The sequence below is a fragment of the Erythrolamprus reginae genome, chromosome 12 (genome assembly GCF_031021105.1).
Source record: "Erythrolamprus reginae isolate rEryReg1 chromosome 12, rEryReg1.hap1, whole genome shotgun sequence".
Classification (NCBI taxonomy): domain Eukaryota; kingdom Metazoa; phylum Chordata; class Lepidosauria; order Squamata; family Dipsadidae; genus Erythrolamprus; species Erythrolamprus reginae.
The window spans coordinates 14304631-14319415 of NC_091961.1; the positions used below are offsets into that span (position 1 = coordinate 14304631).

General features: G+C 38.4%; 1 protein-coding gene across 1 annotated transcript in view; it reads right to left on the bottom strand.

Moving 5' to 3' along the window:
* KCNU1 (potassium calcium-activated channel subfamily U member 1) overlaps nt 1-14785 on the bottom strand; it is a 194718-nt gene that overhangs the window by 129236 nt on the left and 50697 nt on the right. Inside the window, 4 exon segments of the mRNA XM_070765628.1 lie at nt 45-114; nt 9082-9164; nt 12217-12322; nt 13430-13540. Of these exon segments, the coding sequence (XP_070621729.1) occupies nt 45-114; nt 9082-9164; nt 12217-12322; nt 13430-13540 (370 nt within the window).

The following is a 14785-nucleotide window of genomic DNA, read 5'->3' on the forward strand; positions in this document are numbered from 1 at the left end:
CTCAAAAATACAAGAAGAAAGAAAAAAGGAGGAAGAAACCCAACCTTGTTAGAAGACTGGATGATTTGTATTATAACTCTGGTTTTGGGGAAATGATTCTTGATAGACAGTACCCTGCATGAAAAATAAAGCTGTTATTAGTGTATATTGTGGATAGGAGTGTGCTGGAGTATTAACAATAAATAATATTAGCTAAACTAAATAAATCCATGGAAAAAAATATCCAAGCTCTGATAAATGTAAAACCACAAAATCAAATACCTTATACCACTCCACCACCATCTGTTTATACCCCACCAAGACCACATCAACCACTACACTTACCTACAAACTGAACCACTGACATCTTCCCCCTCGTCAAAGATGCCATGGAGCTCGAACAAAAGTGACTGAATGCCATCCTCTTTGGCTTAGAGGAAAACAGAGAATCTGATTTAACAAATATATGTAACATCATCTGCCACCAGCATCCACAAACAATTGCCCCTGAAGACATCTTAGAACAGTGATGGCGAAAATTTTTTCCTTGGGTGCCGAAAAAGCATGGGCGTGCACTATCACATATGCGTGAGTGCCCACATCCATAATTCAATGCCTTGGGAGGGCAAAAACAGCTTCCCTCACCTCCTGGAGGCCCTCTGGAGGCTGGAAATGGCCTGTTTCCCAACTTCTGGTGGGCCCAGTAGACTTGTGTTTCACTCTCCCCAGGCTCTAAATGCTTCCCTGGAGCTGGGGGAGGGTAAAAACACCCTCTCCCATTCCCCCAGAGGCTCTCTGGAAGCCAAAAATGCCCTCTCAGAGCATTCTGTGTGAACCAAAAATCAGCTGGCCAGCACACACATGCATGTTGGAGCTAAGCTAGGGCAACAGCTTGTGTGCCAGCAAATATGGCTCCGCATGCCACCTGTGGCACTCGTGCCATAGGTCGCCATCACTGTCTTAGAAGTTACTAGAAATGGCCCTGTACTCAGGTACAGCAATGGCTCAGTGGGCCCCCGTTTCTGTAGAGTGGTTTGAAAAAGTGAAACTACCAAACAACAATTCATCAAGACCATGAACTCCATCACCAGAAATAACACCAACTACAATAAACTTAGATCCAGACCAGATCTATCTTTTCTACAATGCATCCACTCTTGTGAACTACAGGCTAAACTTAAGAGACATCTAGATCTTGGTGAAACTTACCACACTGAATGCATCAAAACCAAGATCCACAACCCTCCTTTCATCTTCCAGCCCACCATCCCTCATCAACCATCCTACACTTTCCAACCTATTCTCCCTCATCAACAAATCGACATCCCTAGCATCTCCAACCAAGAATAGGAAAGTGCGCCCTTACTTCCTCAATTCAATCCAATCTCAATCCAATCCAATGCAATTTCAATCCAATTCAATGCAATGCATAAGTGCACCAGAGTGCCTCCCGTCCCCTGTCCAAATTGTTTTACTTGCATCACGGATATGAACTTCATTATTTCAATGATCATTTTCTTCTCTATTGCTCCCAGTATTTTTCTAATACATTTTCATATATATTGATTAATTAATTAATTAATTTAAAAAATTAAGAGTAGGAATAAATTTGCCACCAGCTTAACTGATGAAGAGCAATATCACAAACTTCACATTGGATTAGCTATAGACGGGCATCTATCTTCACAGACAACTGAGCCCTAGTTTCCAGTCCTTAAGTTGTGCCACTTAAAATTCTAGTCAGGCCATTCAGTATATAATTAGCCTTTTCCAATCTATTTTCCAAATTAATGGACTAGAGCTCCCAGAACTCAAGCTTACTATCAACCCAAATCTAGTGCAATCTGGTCTAACTGTGGTCTGTGAAGTTTGGGAATTGTAATCCAAGAGATATGGTAGATATTAGATTGGACTGCGGACCCAATTACCATAAGTATAGCAAATTTTTTATTTATAAATGTATTACTTTATATAGGAGTGTTTATTCTTATTTCTACCTCTATTCTAGTTTTTAATCAGGTCATCATTATATTTTTTTTAAAAGAAGAAGGAAAAAGAAAACCAATATTTTCTTTTTATTCATCGTCTGATTTTAATACTTATCAAAGTTCTTATTTGCTTTTTAACTTATCTTCCAGACTCCTCTCTTGGACGCTTTTTTCTATCTACACCTGTGTCTTCACTATTCAGTCTAAACAGTTCTCTGATCTCTATCCTCCTATGCTGTCCAGCCTTCAGAGTATCCACTCAGGACCCTATCTCCTTTTCAAAGATACCTTCCTGCTTATGCAATTCTATTTTTAAATCTCTCAAAATACTTTCCCCTTGGTTTATTTCATCAGTCATTATTATCATTATTATCTTCTTCTCATCTTCTTGTTTTGTTTGCTGGTTTTTCTGTTCTGTCTTTTCCTCCATTTTTTTCTGTTGCCTCTTCTTTCCTGGAGTTTTTGGTCTTTATTCATTACCAGTTGTAGGGTATTTTCTATTTCCCATTTATGCCATTCAATAGGTTCTTTATCTCCCTGTAATTCTTTGTCATAGTGTCCTTGATGCTTTGGAACATCAACCCCATTTCTTTTGAGATTTCATTTATTTCTCCTTGTGGAGCATCTTGTCTTATTTTAGTAAGTCCCACTCTGACTCAATAGTCCAAATACAGTATATTCAAGACTAATCTTGCATCTAAGAAGGTACAATACTCATAATTCTTTATATTCCAAACTTATTCAATAAATTCCATTTAGATAGTCCAGGAAACTTTCAAAAATCAATAGTCACTTTACTTAAGAGTGTTCCTTATTTCCAAAATTGCATCTCCAGTAATCATAAAATAGATAATTATAGAACACTAGATATCACCACAGTCCTTCAGATGAATCTTGTTTATTTCTCTTATCACAAACTTTTCAGGCTTATAGGAGTATGGTATATTTTCCATTCATCAGTAGGTGGTGTTCTCAGCTTAGATTTTAGCATTGTTTCAAATGTAACAAATTATTTAATCCAATTTTAATTCAATTTGTAGAAGCAAAGTCAATTATTCAAATAGATAGTTCCAGCATTTTAAAATGCCTTTTCAGAACAATATCTACCCAGTATGAAAATCCAATTTTCTATGTTTTAAAAAGTCTTTAGCTTTTCTTCCCTTATAGCCTTTCTTTCAGGTCTCAGGTTTTTCTCCATATAATTGTTTGGTGCTTTTCCTGGATTTTCTCCCCCCCCCCTCCCCACTCCTTTAAAGTTAGGATCTAAATAAAAAAGGAATCTTCTCACCCAGCTCCAGTCGCTATCCATTTACACTGCTCCTGCACTTTCTTTGTGGCCTCAGCTGTTCCAGTTTTATGGCAGCCATTATGGCTGTCTCTTCTTATCTTGGATTAAAGGGAAAAAAAGTCCTGATTCAAGTGGAAGAGTTGTGGCTCTCCGCGAGCTACACATCACTCTTCACCACCCCTACAGGATAGCTTTAGCTCCTTTCATAACCCTTTAATGGGGAGAACTTGGAAGAGGAGCATGGAGATCCACTCCTCACATCTGATATTGTGGTGACATCAGCTGGAAGTATCTATCATCTATCTATCTATCTATCTATCTATCTATCTATCTATCTATCTGGATAAAACAATGTGTATCAGAGAGTTTAATGTGTGGTTAAGGCAGTGGTGTAATGCTGAAGGTTTTGGCTATGTAAGTCATGATGTCAGTAGGTGGTCTAATAGGGAGTTGTTTAAGAGGGATGGTTTGCATCCATCATACAGAGGTACCCAGGTGCTCGGTGAGGAATTCAGAACTTTTTTGGACAGGCATTTAAACTAGGTAAAGGGGACAGAGATGTAACTGATGTGGGTGATTTCTGTCCCCGACCAATGAGGATAAAGCAGTTTTTGGAAGCTTATGAAAAGGGAGCTGCAAATGAAATAGATGTAGTTGTTGATGATAAGGGGCAAACTAATAATGAAAATAATGTTCTTCGGGTAATGTGCACGAATGCTCGAAGCTTGAGCAACAAGCTCTGTGAATTAATGACCATAATATATAGAGATAATTTGGACCTGGTTGCCATAACTGAGACATGGTTTAAGGATTCTAATGAATGGGAAATATCCATACCAGGATATACACTGTATAGGAAGGATAGAATAGAGAGAAGGGGAGGTGGAGTAGCCATTTATATTAAAGAAAGTCTAAAAACAACACTAATTCACAATACATGTCAAGATCTAGAGACTCTCTGGATTTGCATGCAAAATAAAGAAGGTTCTGTCATTAGAATTGGGGTGATCTATAGGCCTCCAGGGCAATCCGAGGAATATGACAACAAGATGGTGGATGAAATTACCCAAATGGCAGTAAAGGGAGATATTGTGGTTATGGGTGATTTCAACATGCCTGATGTTGACTGGAATATCCCCAGTGCCCTTACATGCAAAAGTAAGAATATAGTAGAGGCCTTTACAGGAGCAGCTCTGGCACAGCTGGTTAAGACACCAACTAGAGGGGAGAATATTCTAGATTTAGTTTTTACGAATGGGAATTGGGTTTCAGATGTCAAGGTGGGAGAAAATTTAGGATGCAGTGACCATCTATGTTTGTGGTTTGATGTAAAAACTAATTGTGAGCAATCCTATAATGCAACCAAAGTATTGGATTTCAGAAAAACAAATTTTAATGCAATGGGGGAATATTTAGAAAATGAATTAAAGGGGAGGGATAAAATGGCAGGAGCGAGCACCCAGTGGACTGTATTAAAAAAGGCCATCTTAAAAGCCACTGGACTGTATGTAAGACAAATAACTAAAGGTAAAAGGAAGAAGAAACCGCTATGGTTTAGCAATGATGTAAGGGCTATAAATGAAAAAAAGGCTGCCTATAGGAGGTATAAAGAGTCTGGAAGTATAGCTGATAGGGAGGTGTATAAAATGAGACAGAAGGAGGCGAAACAGATAATATATGCTGCTAAAGCCTCAAAAGAGGAAGAAATTGCCAAATCTGTAAAGAAGGGGGATAAAACCTTCTTCAGATATATTAGTGATAAGAAGAAGAAAAACTGCGGCATCACGAAACTTAGTACCGGGAATAATACATGCATTAATGGGAATAAGGAGATTGCTGACCATTTCAATAGCTACTTCTGTTCAGTTTTCTCAAAAGACACCGTAAAAAATAATACTATAGAGGGATATAGCATTGCTTCCAGCTGTACGGATTCAGCTCCAGTGATCTTAGAAGCCGATGTCTTAGAAGAACTTGAACGATTAAAGATAAATAAGGCAATGGGTCCAGATGGCATCCACCCCAGAGTTCTTAAAGAACTCAGATCTGTCATTACTACCCCCCTGACTGATTTGTTTAACCAATCCTTGTTAACAGGAGAAGTTCCTGAGGATTGGAGAATGGCCAGTGTTGTGCCTATTCACAAGAAGGGCAGTAGAGAAGAAGCTGGTAACTACAGGCCAGTTAGCTTGACATCAGTTGTAGTTAAAATGATGGAGACTCTACTCAAAAAGAGGATAAATCAGCACCTAAAAAACAATAACTTATTGGACCCAAATCAACATGGCTTTACTGAAGGCAAATCATGTCAGACTAATCTCATTGATTTCTTTGACTATGTCACAAAGGTGTTGGATGAAGGTGGTGCCGTGGATATTGCCTACCTGGACTTCAGCAAAGCCTTTGATATGGTTCCACATAAAGAGCTGATAGATAAATTAGTGAAGATTGGACTTAATCCCTGGATAGTTCAGTGGATTTCAAGCTGGCTGAAGCATAGACATCAGAGAGTTATTGTTAATGGCGAGTATTCTGAGCAGAGTCAGGTTACAAGCGGTGTGCCACAAGGGTCTGTTCTGGGTCCTATTCTTTTTAATATGTTTGTGAGTGACATAGGGGAAGGTTTGGTAGGGAAAGTTTGCCTATTTGCCGATGACTCTAAAGTGTGCAATAGGGTTGATATTCCTGGAGGGGTCTGTAATATGGTAAATGATTTAGCTTTACTAGATAAATGGTCAAAGCAATGGAAACCTGCAGTTTAATGTTTCCAAATGTAAAATAATGCACTTGGGGAAAAGGAATCCTCAATCTGAGTATTGTATTGGCAGTTCTGTGTTAGCAAATACTTCAAAAGAAAAGGATTTAGGGGTAATGATTTCTGACAGTCTCAAAATGGGTGAACAGTGCAGTCAGGCGGTAGGGAAAGCAAGTAGGATGCTTGGCTGCATAGCTAGAGGTATAACAAGCAGGAAGAGGGAGATTATGATCCCGCTATATAGAATGCTGGTGAGACCACATTTGGAATACTGTGTTCAGTTCTGGAGACCTCACCTACAAAAAGATATTGACAAAATTGAACGGGTCCAAAGACGGGCTACAAGAATGGTGGAAGGTCTTAAGCATAAAACGTATCAGGAAAGACTTAATGAACTCAATCTGTATAGTCTGGAGGACAGAAGGAAAAGGGGGGACATGATCGAAACATTTAAATATATTAAAGGGTTAAATAAGGTCCAGGAGGGAAGTGTTTTTAATAGGAAAGTGAACACAAGAACAAGGGGTCACAATCTGAAGTTAGTTGGGGGAAAGATCAAAAGCAACATGAGAAAATATTATTTTACTGAAAGAGTAGTAGATCCTTGGAACAAACTTCCAGCAGACGTGGTAGATAAATCCACAGTAACTGAATTTAAACATGCCTGGGATAAACATATATCCATCCTAAGATAAAATACAGAAAATAGTATAAGGGCAGACTAGATGGACCATGAGGTCTTTTTCTGCCGTCAGACTTCTATGTTTCTATGTTTCTATGTTTCTATCTATCTATCTATCTATCTATCTATCTATCTATCTATCTATCTATCATCTATATCATGTCCATCCATCCATCTCTCTCTCTCTCTTTCTTTCTCTCTCATTCTCCCTCCATCCATCTGTCATCTATGTATGTGTGTATGTGTGTATGTATGTATGTATGTATGTATGTATGTATGTATGTATGTATGTATGTATGTATTCGACACAAAAATATGTAACCCTTCCCTGGTGCAGAGCTGAAGGGATTGGATATTGTAGCCTAGAGGATAATTCTCTGCCTTACAAGGCAAAGGTTGCAGGTTCAAGTCCTAGTGGGTATGGCTAGCTGATGAGGCCAAAATAAGGCTGAAATAGATCTATCCTAGTCTCCCTTAATTTTCAAATTCAGCAAAACAACATGTGACATATATATTTGCCTAAGAGGCAAAAAGGAGCTGTGACGTTCCTTCAATATACCAGTGTGATCTGACATAAAAAACATATAGCCCCTCCCTGGTACACAGCTGAAGGGATCAGGTCTGGTGGCCTAGAGGTTAATTCTTTGCCTTACAAGGCAGAAGTTGCCGGATCAAATCCCAGTAAGGGTGTGGCTAGCTGATGAGGCCAGAACAAGGCCGAAATGGTGCCATCCTAGTCTCCCTTAATTTTGAAATTTCAGCAAAAACATGTGATACACAGAACATAGTTTGTTGGCTATGAATAAATTAACTGCCTTGAAATGTGTCACATGTTTTTTTGCTGAATTTGAAAATTAAGGGAGACTAGTATATATATGTATATGTTTTCATAGATTTTTACGGGTACAGGTATGACGGTGTTGGCATATTCGGGTTTCTTCCAGTGTAGGATTTGGAAATTTCTGGCGACATTTCGATGAGGTCCCACTCGTCATCTTCAGGCTGGTGTTTCTGTCCTTGTTCTAGGGTGAACACAGCGAGACCTGAGCTGCCTTCCTTCTATAAATACTGGTGGTTGGGTGTGGTTTGATGGCTCAGTAATTGCCTGCTGTGTAGAAACTTCCTGGTGAGTCAGTGGGATGTTTTTTGTTCATATTTTGGGGATGTTTTTCTATCTCGATGGCTTCCATGATTATTCTTTTGCTGTAGTGATCTGTTTTGGAAATTAATTTAGTACTGTCAAAATCAATTTCATATCCTGTAGTTTTGAAGGGTTGGAAAAGGGAGGAGGTTTTTTCTTTTTTCCTTAATGCATTCTTATGTTCTGCAACACGTGCATTTACTCTCCTGTTAGTTTGTCCAATATATGTGGCTGGGCAGATTTTACATGTTATTTGATAAACTCCCTGGTTTTCTAGCTGGAAAAACATAGAAAAACATCCCCAAAATATGAACAAGCGGGATGATACCTCCCGCCTACCATCTGGAAACCAGCCCTTATTAACAAACGTATCCCAGCCATAGAAACTGAAACCAGACTCAGAACACACATTGCAAAACAACCAAGCAGTTTGCAAGCTCCAACTACTCAGGATATCACGCCTAATCCACAATCATTAACTAATCAGCATACCTCAGTTCTATCAACGACCCCAGGTGTTACCCCACTGACTCACCAGGAAGTTTCTACACAGCAGGCAAGTGCTGAGCCATCAAACCACACACAGCCACCAGTATTTATAGGAGGAAGGCAGCTCAGGTCTCACTGTGTTCGCCCTAGAACAAGGACAGAAACAGCCAGAAATTTCCAAATCCTACACGGGAAGAAACCTGAATATGCCAAGACCGTCATATATATATATATATATATATATTTGTTTTTGTAGATTTTCACGGGTACAGGTATGAAGTTCTTGGCATATTCGGGCCAAAATGTCACCAGAAATCTCTAATCCTACATGGGATTAGATAAAGGTATGCTAACTAAACTCCCAATAGCAATAGCCAATGTTGGCTAATAATGAGGGGACCATTCAAAATTATAGTTGGGCAACATTTGCAGAACCATTAAGAACAAGAACAATTAAGACCTGGCTTTTCCGGCAGCTCTGGAATTAGGCTGATTGTAGGTAGGTATGTTTTTTATATTATTGCTATTGATTTTTATTATTAGATTTTAACTGTTTTTATTGTTGTTGTATTTATTCCAATTGTTAGCCGCTCAGAGTCCTTTTGGAGTGAGTGGCATATAATTGCAATAAATAAATAAAATAAATAAATATAAGCCAGCAAATATCCTTGCCAGTTTCGATATTTTAAAAATTGGTAAGATGGTACTGGGGTTATCCTAATTAAATAAAGAAATACAACTGTTTAGATCCTAACTTACCTCATGACGTTGGAAATATCCTCTGTATAAGGATCAGTAGAACATATATTAGCTAAAATGAGGCATGCGTCAGCATAATCCATCTGTGTTTCAAAAAGAGAGAGGAAAGAGAAAATTCTGAAATATTATGCCTATGTAAAATATAGCCTTATTAATTGTACTATCCATTTGGGGTTGGTGGGTGTTCAAAACTGGAAGTGGCTGCTAGACTGATGTCAGATTCCATCTTCCCTCACTTGCAGTCTGTTCTTCATCCACCCATCCTTTTTGTTATCATACTGATATATTTATTCTCACCCTGTTCCTTTGCCATTGTTTACTGTTCTATTATTTACTTCTTTACATCTTTTCATTTTTCTCCCTTGGAAGCTGCCTAGAGTAACCCCATGGTGATAGGTGGCAAAGAAAATTGATAAACAAACAAAATGCATTTTCCAAGAAAATGAAATAGAATTGAAACTCTTACTCTAGAATTGATTCTCATGTTTCTTCATGCTTGCTTTTATTTCATTTGCTGAAAAAATAATTATTCCCAATAACTATGTTTAGTTCTTGTGGTGTTCTTCTTCTAATCTGAATTACATGCCAGTCAGAAGTGTGTGTGAATGTCCTGCCCCTTTTTTATATAACCCCAACTGTTATGTTCTAGCACCGAGCCCCTCAGGAATCAAATGCAGACAAACGAGCATAGATAATAAAAGATTTACTATGTATGTATGGGCAAAGAAAGTTCAAAAAGCATCTAAAAGTCTTTTGCCAAAATTAGCAGGGAGGATATTTCAGCTGCCAAGAGTCCCAGAAAAAGGGAGAAGCACAAATAATAACCCAGGCTGGAAATATTCAGAAGCAAAGAGAGACCAGAATAATAATAAATGCAGAGCTTTTCTTAAAGCCAAAAATGTTCCTTCAAAGCAAGACAATTATCACAAAGCTGGAATCCAGAATAATCTATTGTTCTGTGCACTGGGGTGTGTCTCTGTTCACTCCTAAATATCCAGTGGGTGTGACCCATTACCCAGCAGTACAACTCATGCGTGATTCTTCTCTTAGCCAACCAATCAAGCTTTTAGATGCTCTTCACATTCTGGTGTCCAGAAGAGGCTCCTCCTCTTCCCCCAAGTCACTGAAGACAGGAAATGCTGATTCATTCCTGACAGGAAGTGCTGACTCACTCATGTCAGGCAGTGCAGGAGGCCCCGGTGGTTGTTCTGACCCTGACCTCTCATCACTGTCACCTTCATTCTCAGATGCCAGGAATATAGGATGCCTGCCTTGCCCCTCCACAGTCTCTGTGTCCTTTGAGTCCATAACTATTTGCGCAGGATGCAAGGGAACCATCACACTAACACTTCATTTGGCATCTTCCCTGGCTTCCAAGACTTCTTTGAAATGCAAAGAAAAGATATTCAGCAGGAATTCTGCCTGTCTGGCCACTCTTTTTCTCATCACCATAAATTTGGTGGAGGATTTCAGTATAATACAGCTGTAACTTATTCTCAATTTTGCAGAAATATATTTGGTAATCCTTTCTTTGATAGAAAAAGAAATTCTATTTAAAATTTTATCATGCACAGAGATGGATAAACTGACACTAGAGTTGAAAGACAAATCAGACACATATTATTTTGAAACATGGAATAAATTATATAACTGGATAGAAAAAGGAGAACCAAGAACAGATGTAAGCGAGCATGTTGGAGAGGTTCAAAATTAATTTAAATTTAGATAGATATTGGAAAAATTAATGGGGGAGGGCAGGAAGGAATGATCAATGTACAAGTATAAGACTCGCTGGAGTATAAGATGCACCTTAATTTGGGGGAAGGAAAACAAGGAAAAAAGGCCTCTGCCTCCTAGCGATTCGCCAAACAACAAGCAGCACAGATGATATACACTGTTTGGTATGTATTTCTGTGAATGTGAGCCTGACCCATAGAAATAGCAAATAATTGGAGAAATGTACATTATGACAATATATTAATCCCAGAAAGTTTTCTTCACAATTACTCCTCCCAGTTATCTAAATAGAACTATTCCAAACATGACTAAGTCAGGGGTTAACTCATCTGCTTTATCTTAATATTAATACTTAATACTAAAACAGGACATTTCAGATTATACTTTTACATATCTTTAAAATTGATGTGGCTTTCTGGAAGTATTCTCTGCTATTTAAAATAAGATACAATAGCAGTCCCCAGTCAAACATCCTGGCTGAAGAATTCTGGAAGTTGAAGTTTGCACATCTAAACTCTGCTGAGGTTGAGAAATTCTGCCATAAATTGTCTCAAAGGTGCTTTTTCAAGAGACAACTGGACTTTCTGTTTTTCTTGAAAGATGTTCTCATTCAAAAATCTTCTTCAGCTTCTTGGATGAGAAATGAAACATCTTCAAAGAAAAAAACAGAAATTCCAGTTGCCTCTTTAAAAAGCATCTTTGGAACAAGCATGCTCTGGATGTCTGAGAATCTCCATAATCATTCTGCCATATATTATATTTTACATGCCATTGTTACATAGTAAGCAACTTGCAGTCACTGTGTTAAGAAACAATCAATAGAATGTGATTGTTGACTTTGCAATTAACATAAATTGTGCATGATTAGTACATCTGTCAGATATATTTAACGAAGAATAAAGTGACAGGTTTTATCACTCCATGTGCAAAGTCTTAGTATTAAGAACAATGTTTCTTTCATGATATTAGTGGGAGAATAATCTTCTCTAGCATCTTATTGCAGAAGCCTTCTCTTTCAAAAGCAGTCATTACTTTTGAGAAATGACCTCTTGAAATGCCAAACATTCGGGCACTTTCTGTTACACTAGCGCCTGCCATTCGAGCACCAACAATTTGGCCTCTTGGAAAGTCTGAGAGGTCTGCCATTTCTAGAAGGTTATATAACCTTCTGTAAAAAAATGTAGTTTAAAAAACATATCAAATAACAGAATTTAAAAAACAAACATTAAAATATGTCAACTTTTGATTGATTTGAACATGTTCAAACATTATGATGCCAAAAGGTCAAGTGTTTCCATTTTTTTGTCCACCCCTTGTATGTCTGACATATAATCATCTATCCCAAATCTGTCTAATGTTTATACAGGACTGTAATGTACCATCAAATGCCGTCCTTACGTTAACTCTCAGAAGATCCTTACTATTCATGACAGAGCCCTGGAGAAAACTGGTATATGCAGTATAACATCTGAATACAGTTTCTAGCTCCAGAGAGGGAGGGTGTCTATATTTGGAGAGAGAGAAAAAACAACTATTGAAAAAATAATTATTCTTCCATATAGCTACCTATGCATATGACTGCCTGAGTCATGCAGCCTTAGATTTATTGTTGTGATCTAAACTGTATTTAATCCTGCTATTCCAAAGCACTCTGTCTTAAGAATAAATGCCATTAAACAAAATGGAAGTTGTTTCAGTTTCCAAAAATATAGAAATTATGTAAAATAATGTTCTATGGCATTATTGGCCGTATGCTTTACAGCACTCTACTTGTGTATACTAACACAAATGTGTAGGGTTCCTTTATAAGAAGATGACACTTCATCAATTCAGAGGGTTACCTAGTAAAGGGATAATCAAAGGTTTACTTTGAGAAGGGAACAGAACTTATGATTTTCCAACCCTGTCATAAAGACAACTTAGGAAGGATAATGCATTTAAACTAGTGCCTTTCCAGAGAAAAATAATCCTGCATTTATTTCAGTTCAAACTTACCAATTTGGATGGTCTAAGACCGGGGCGTCAAACTGGATTTCTTCAAGGGCCAGGTCAGCATTGTAGTTCTCCTCTGTGGACAGGCAGAGGGGGGGAGAGGGGGCAGAGACAGGATGGACGTCTCCTGCAGCACTCTGCTAGCCAAAACGGGACACTGAGGGGCCAGGTGTGGACATCCTGCATCCTGTTTTTGTCATTATGCAGCCAGCCAAAACAGGACGCAAGGGGGCTGTTTTCCCCAGCAGAGTGCTGCAGGAGGCTCTCCAGCCCAAAAATGAGATTGGGGGGGGGGGGATCCGGCTCATAGGCCTTGAGTTTGGTACCTTTGATCTAGAAAAATTGGCTCTGACCAACATGCCACAGCCAACTCATTATGGCCAACTCTCTGTGACAACCTGCCATGGGACAACTTACCACAGGACAAGAATTAAACTAAAATCAAAGTCTCTTTTGTCAATAGAATTAGAACATTAGGGAACAAATAGAGAAATACAGGGCTTTTCTTTTTTCTTTACTCTGCACAGTGAGTTTAGCCACACACACACACACAAAATGTTGCATTTCCCTGGTTTGGAGAACCCTTAGGGCTTAGATAGAATAGCACTGTAATACTTACTCTCCCAGAAAGACTATCTCACTGGCAATGTCCCCTTTGTCCTGAGTTATGAAGTCACTTAAGAAAGCAGTCACACTGCCAAGAGTGATATTACCACAAACAACAATAAACCTATAGAAAGAAGAGAAATTTGCTGCTCACTATCTTGTTTTCAAGAAGCAAGACAAGAATTGGCATTTCACTCAAAAGACAGTGGATTTTATTTAAAAGTTGTTTTTTTATTTTCCAAAACTGCTCTAGAAGAAAATATGCTAAACAAACAAACAAACAAACAAACAAACAAACAGAAAACAGCAAGTTGACAAAGAGAAGTGCAACCAGTGAATCAGGGAAAGCACCTCTTGTGTATTAGGATCTAAAACTGACATACCTTTTTAAAAAAAAATTGACTAGGCTTTTCTGTTGGCGTTTTTTGAAATGGTGCATGCTTTTTCAGGTAGGTCAAACCACTTTTACAATTTAAAAAAACTTTTAAGTTTTAAAATTAAGGATTTACAATTTAAGTGGGTTGGCCTTTAAATAAAACTAAAACATGGACCAAATTAGGTACTATGGCTGCCACAATGGTAATATCAGAAGAAAACATTAAATAAAATGGTTATATGCTAACCATATGTGCAAGTGATTTATAAGATTGATAGCATGAATGAGAGAGATGTCCAAATGGTATCTGCCATTTTATTCCTATAGTCTAGGATTGTCCTGTGACTTGAATTGGCTGTGCCCATGTGTGAGGCAACTCCAGAAAGGGAGGGGGCCCTATGTGATGCTGCAGGATGGGCCACTTGTCTTTCTTTCTGGTGTGAAGCCAGCTCACCCTCCTGTGGTACACCTTGGGAAACACACAAGTGTGTCTTGTAAAGGGTTTGGTATCTTGGCAAGCCAAACTACTACTCTGCAAATGCATTGTGGCTATTGTAACAATCCTGGAAGGATACATCACAACTGATCTTACTTTTTTCATTAGCTTTGCAAATTTCAAAATGAAATAAAATAAATGTCTTAAAATGTTCAATCATTCTGATGCATGCCCCTTTTAAATCATTTGTTTTCCCGGTTTCCAAACTGATATAGTCTCTCTCTCTCTCTCTCTCTCTCTCTCTCTCTCTCTCTCTCTCTCTCTCTCTCTCTCTTTCCCTCCCTTTCTCTGTATGTCTCTCTGTATCTCTCTCTGTATCTCTCTCTCTCTCTCTGTGACGCTCGTGTGTGTCAGTCTTGTGTGTGTGTGTACACACAGAGAGACAGAAGGAATGTACTGTATTTCTCCTCAAGGTGATTTCCAGGAAGCAAGCCTGAGTTGCTTAAATCTTTAGTTTACATCTTAATTTAAATGAGCCATGCTGGTGCAGTGGTTAA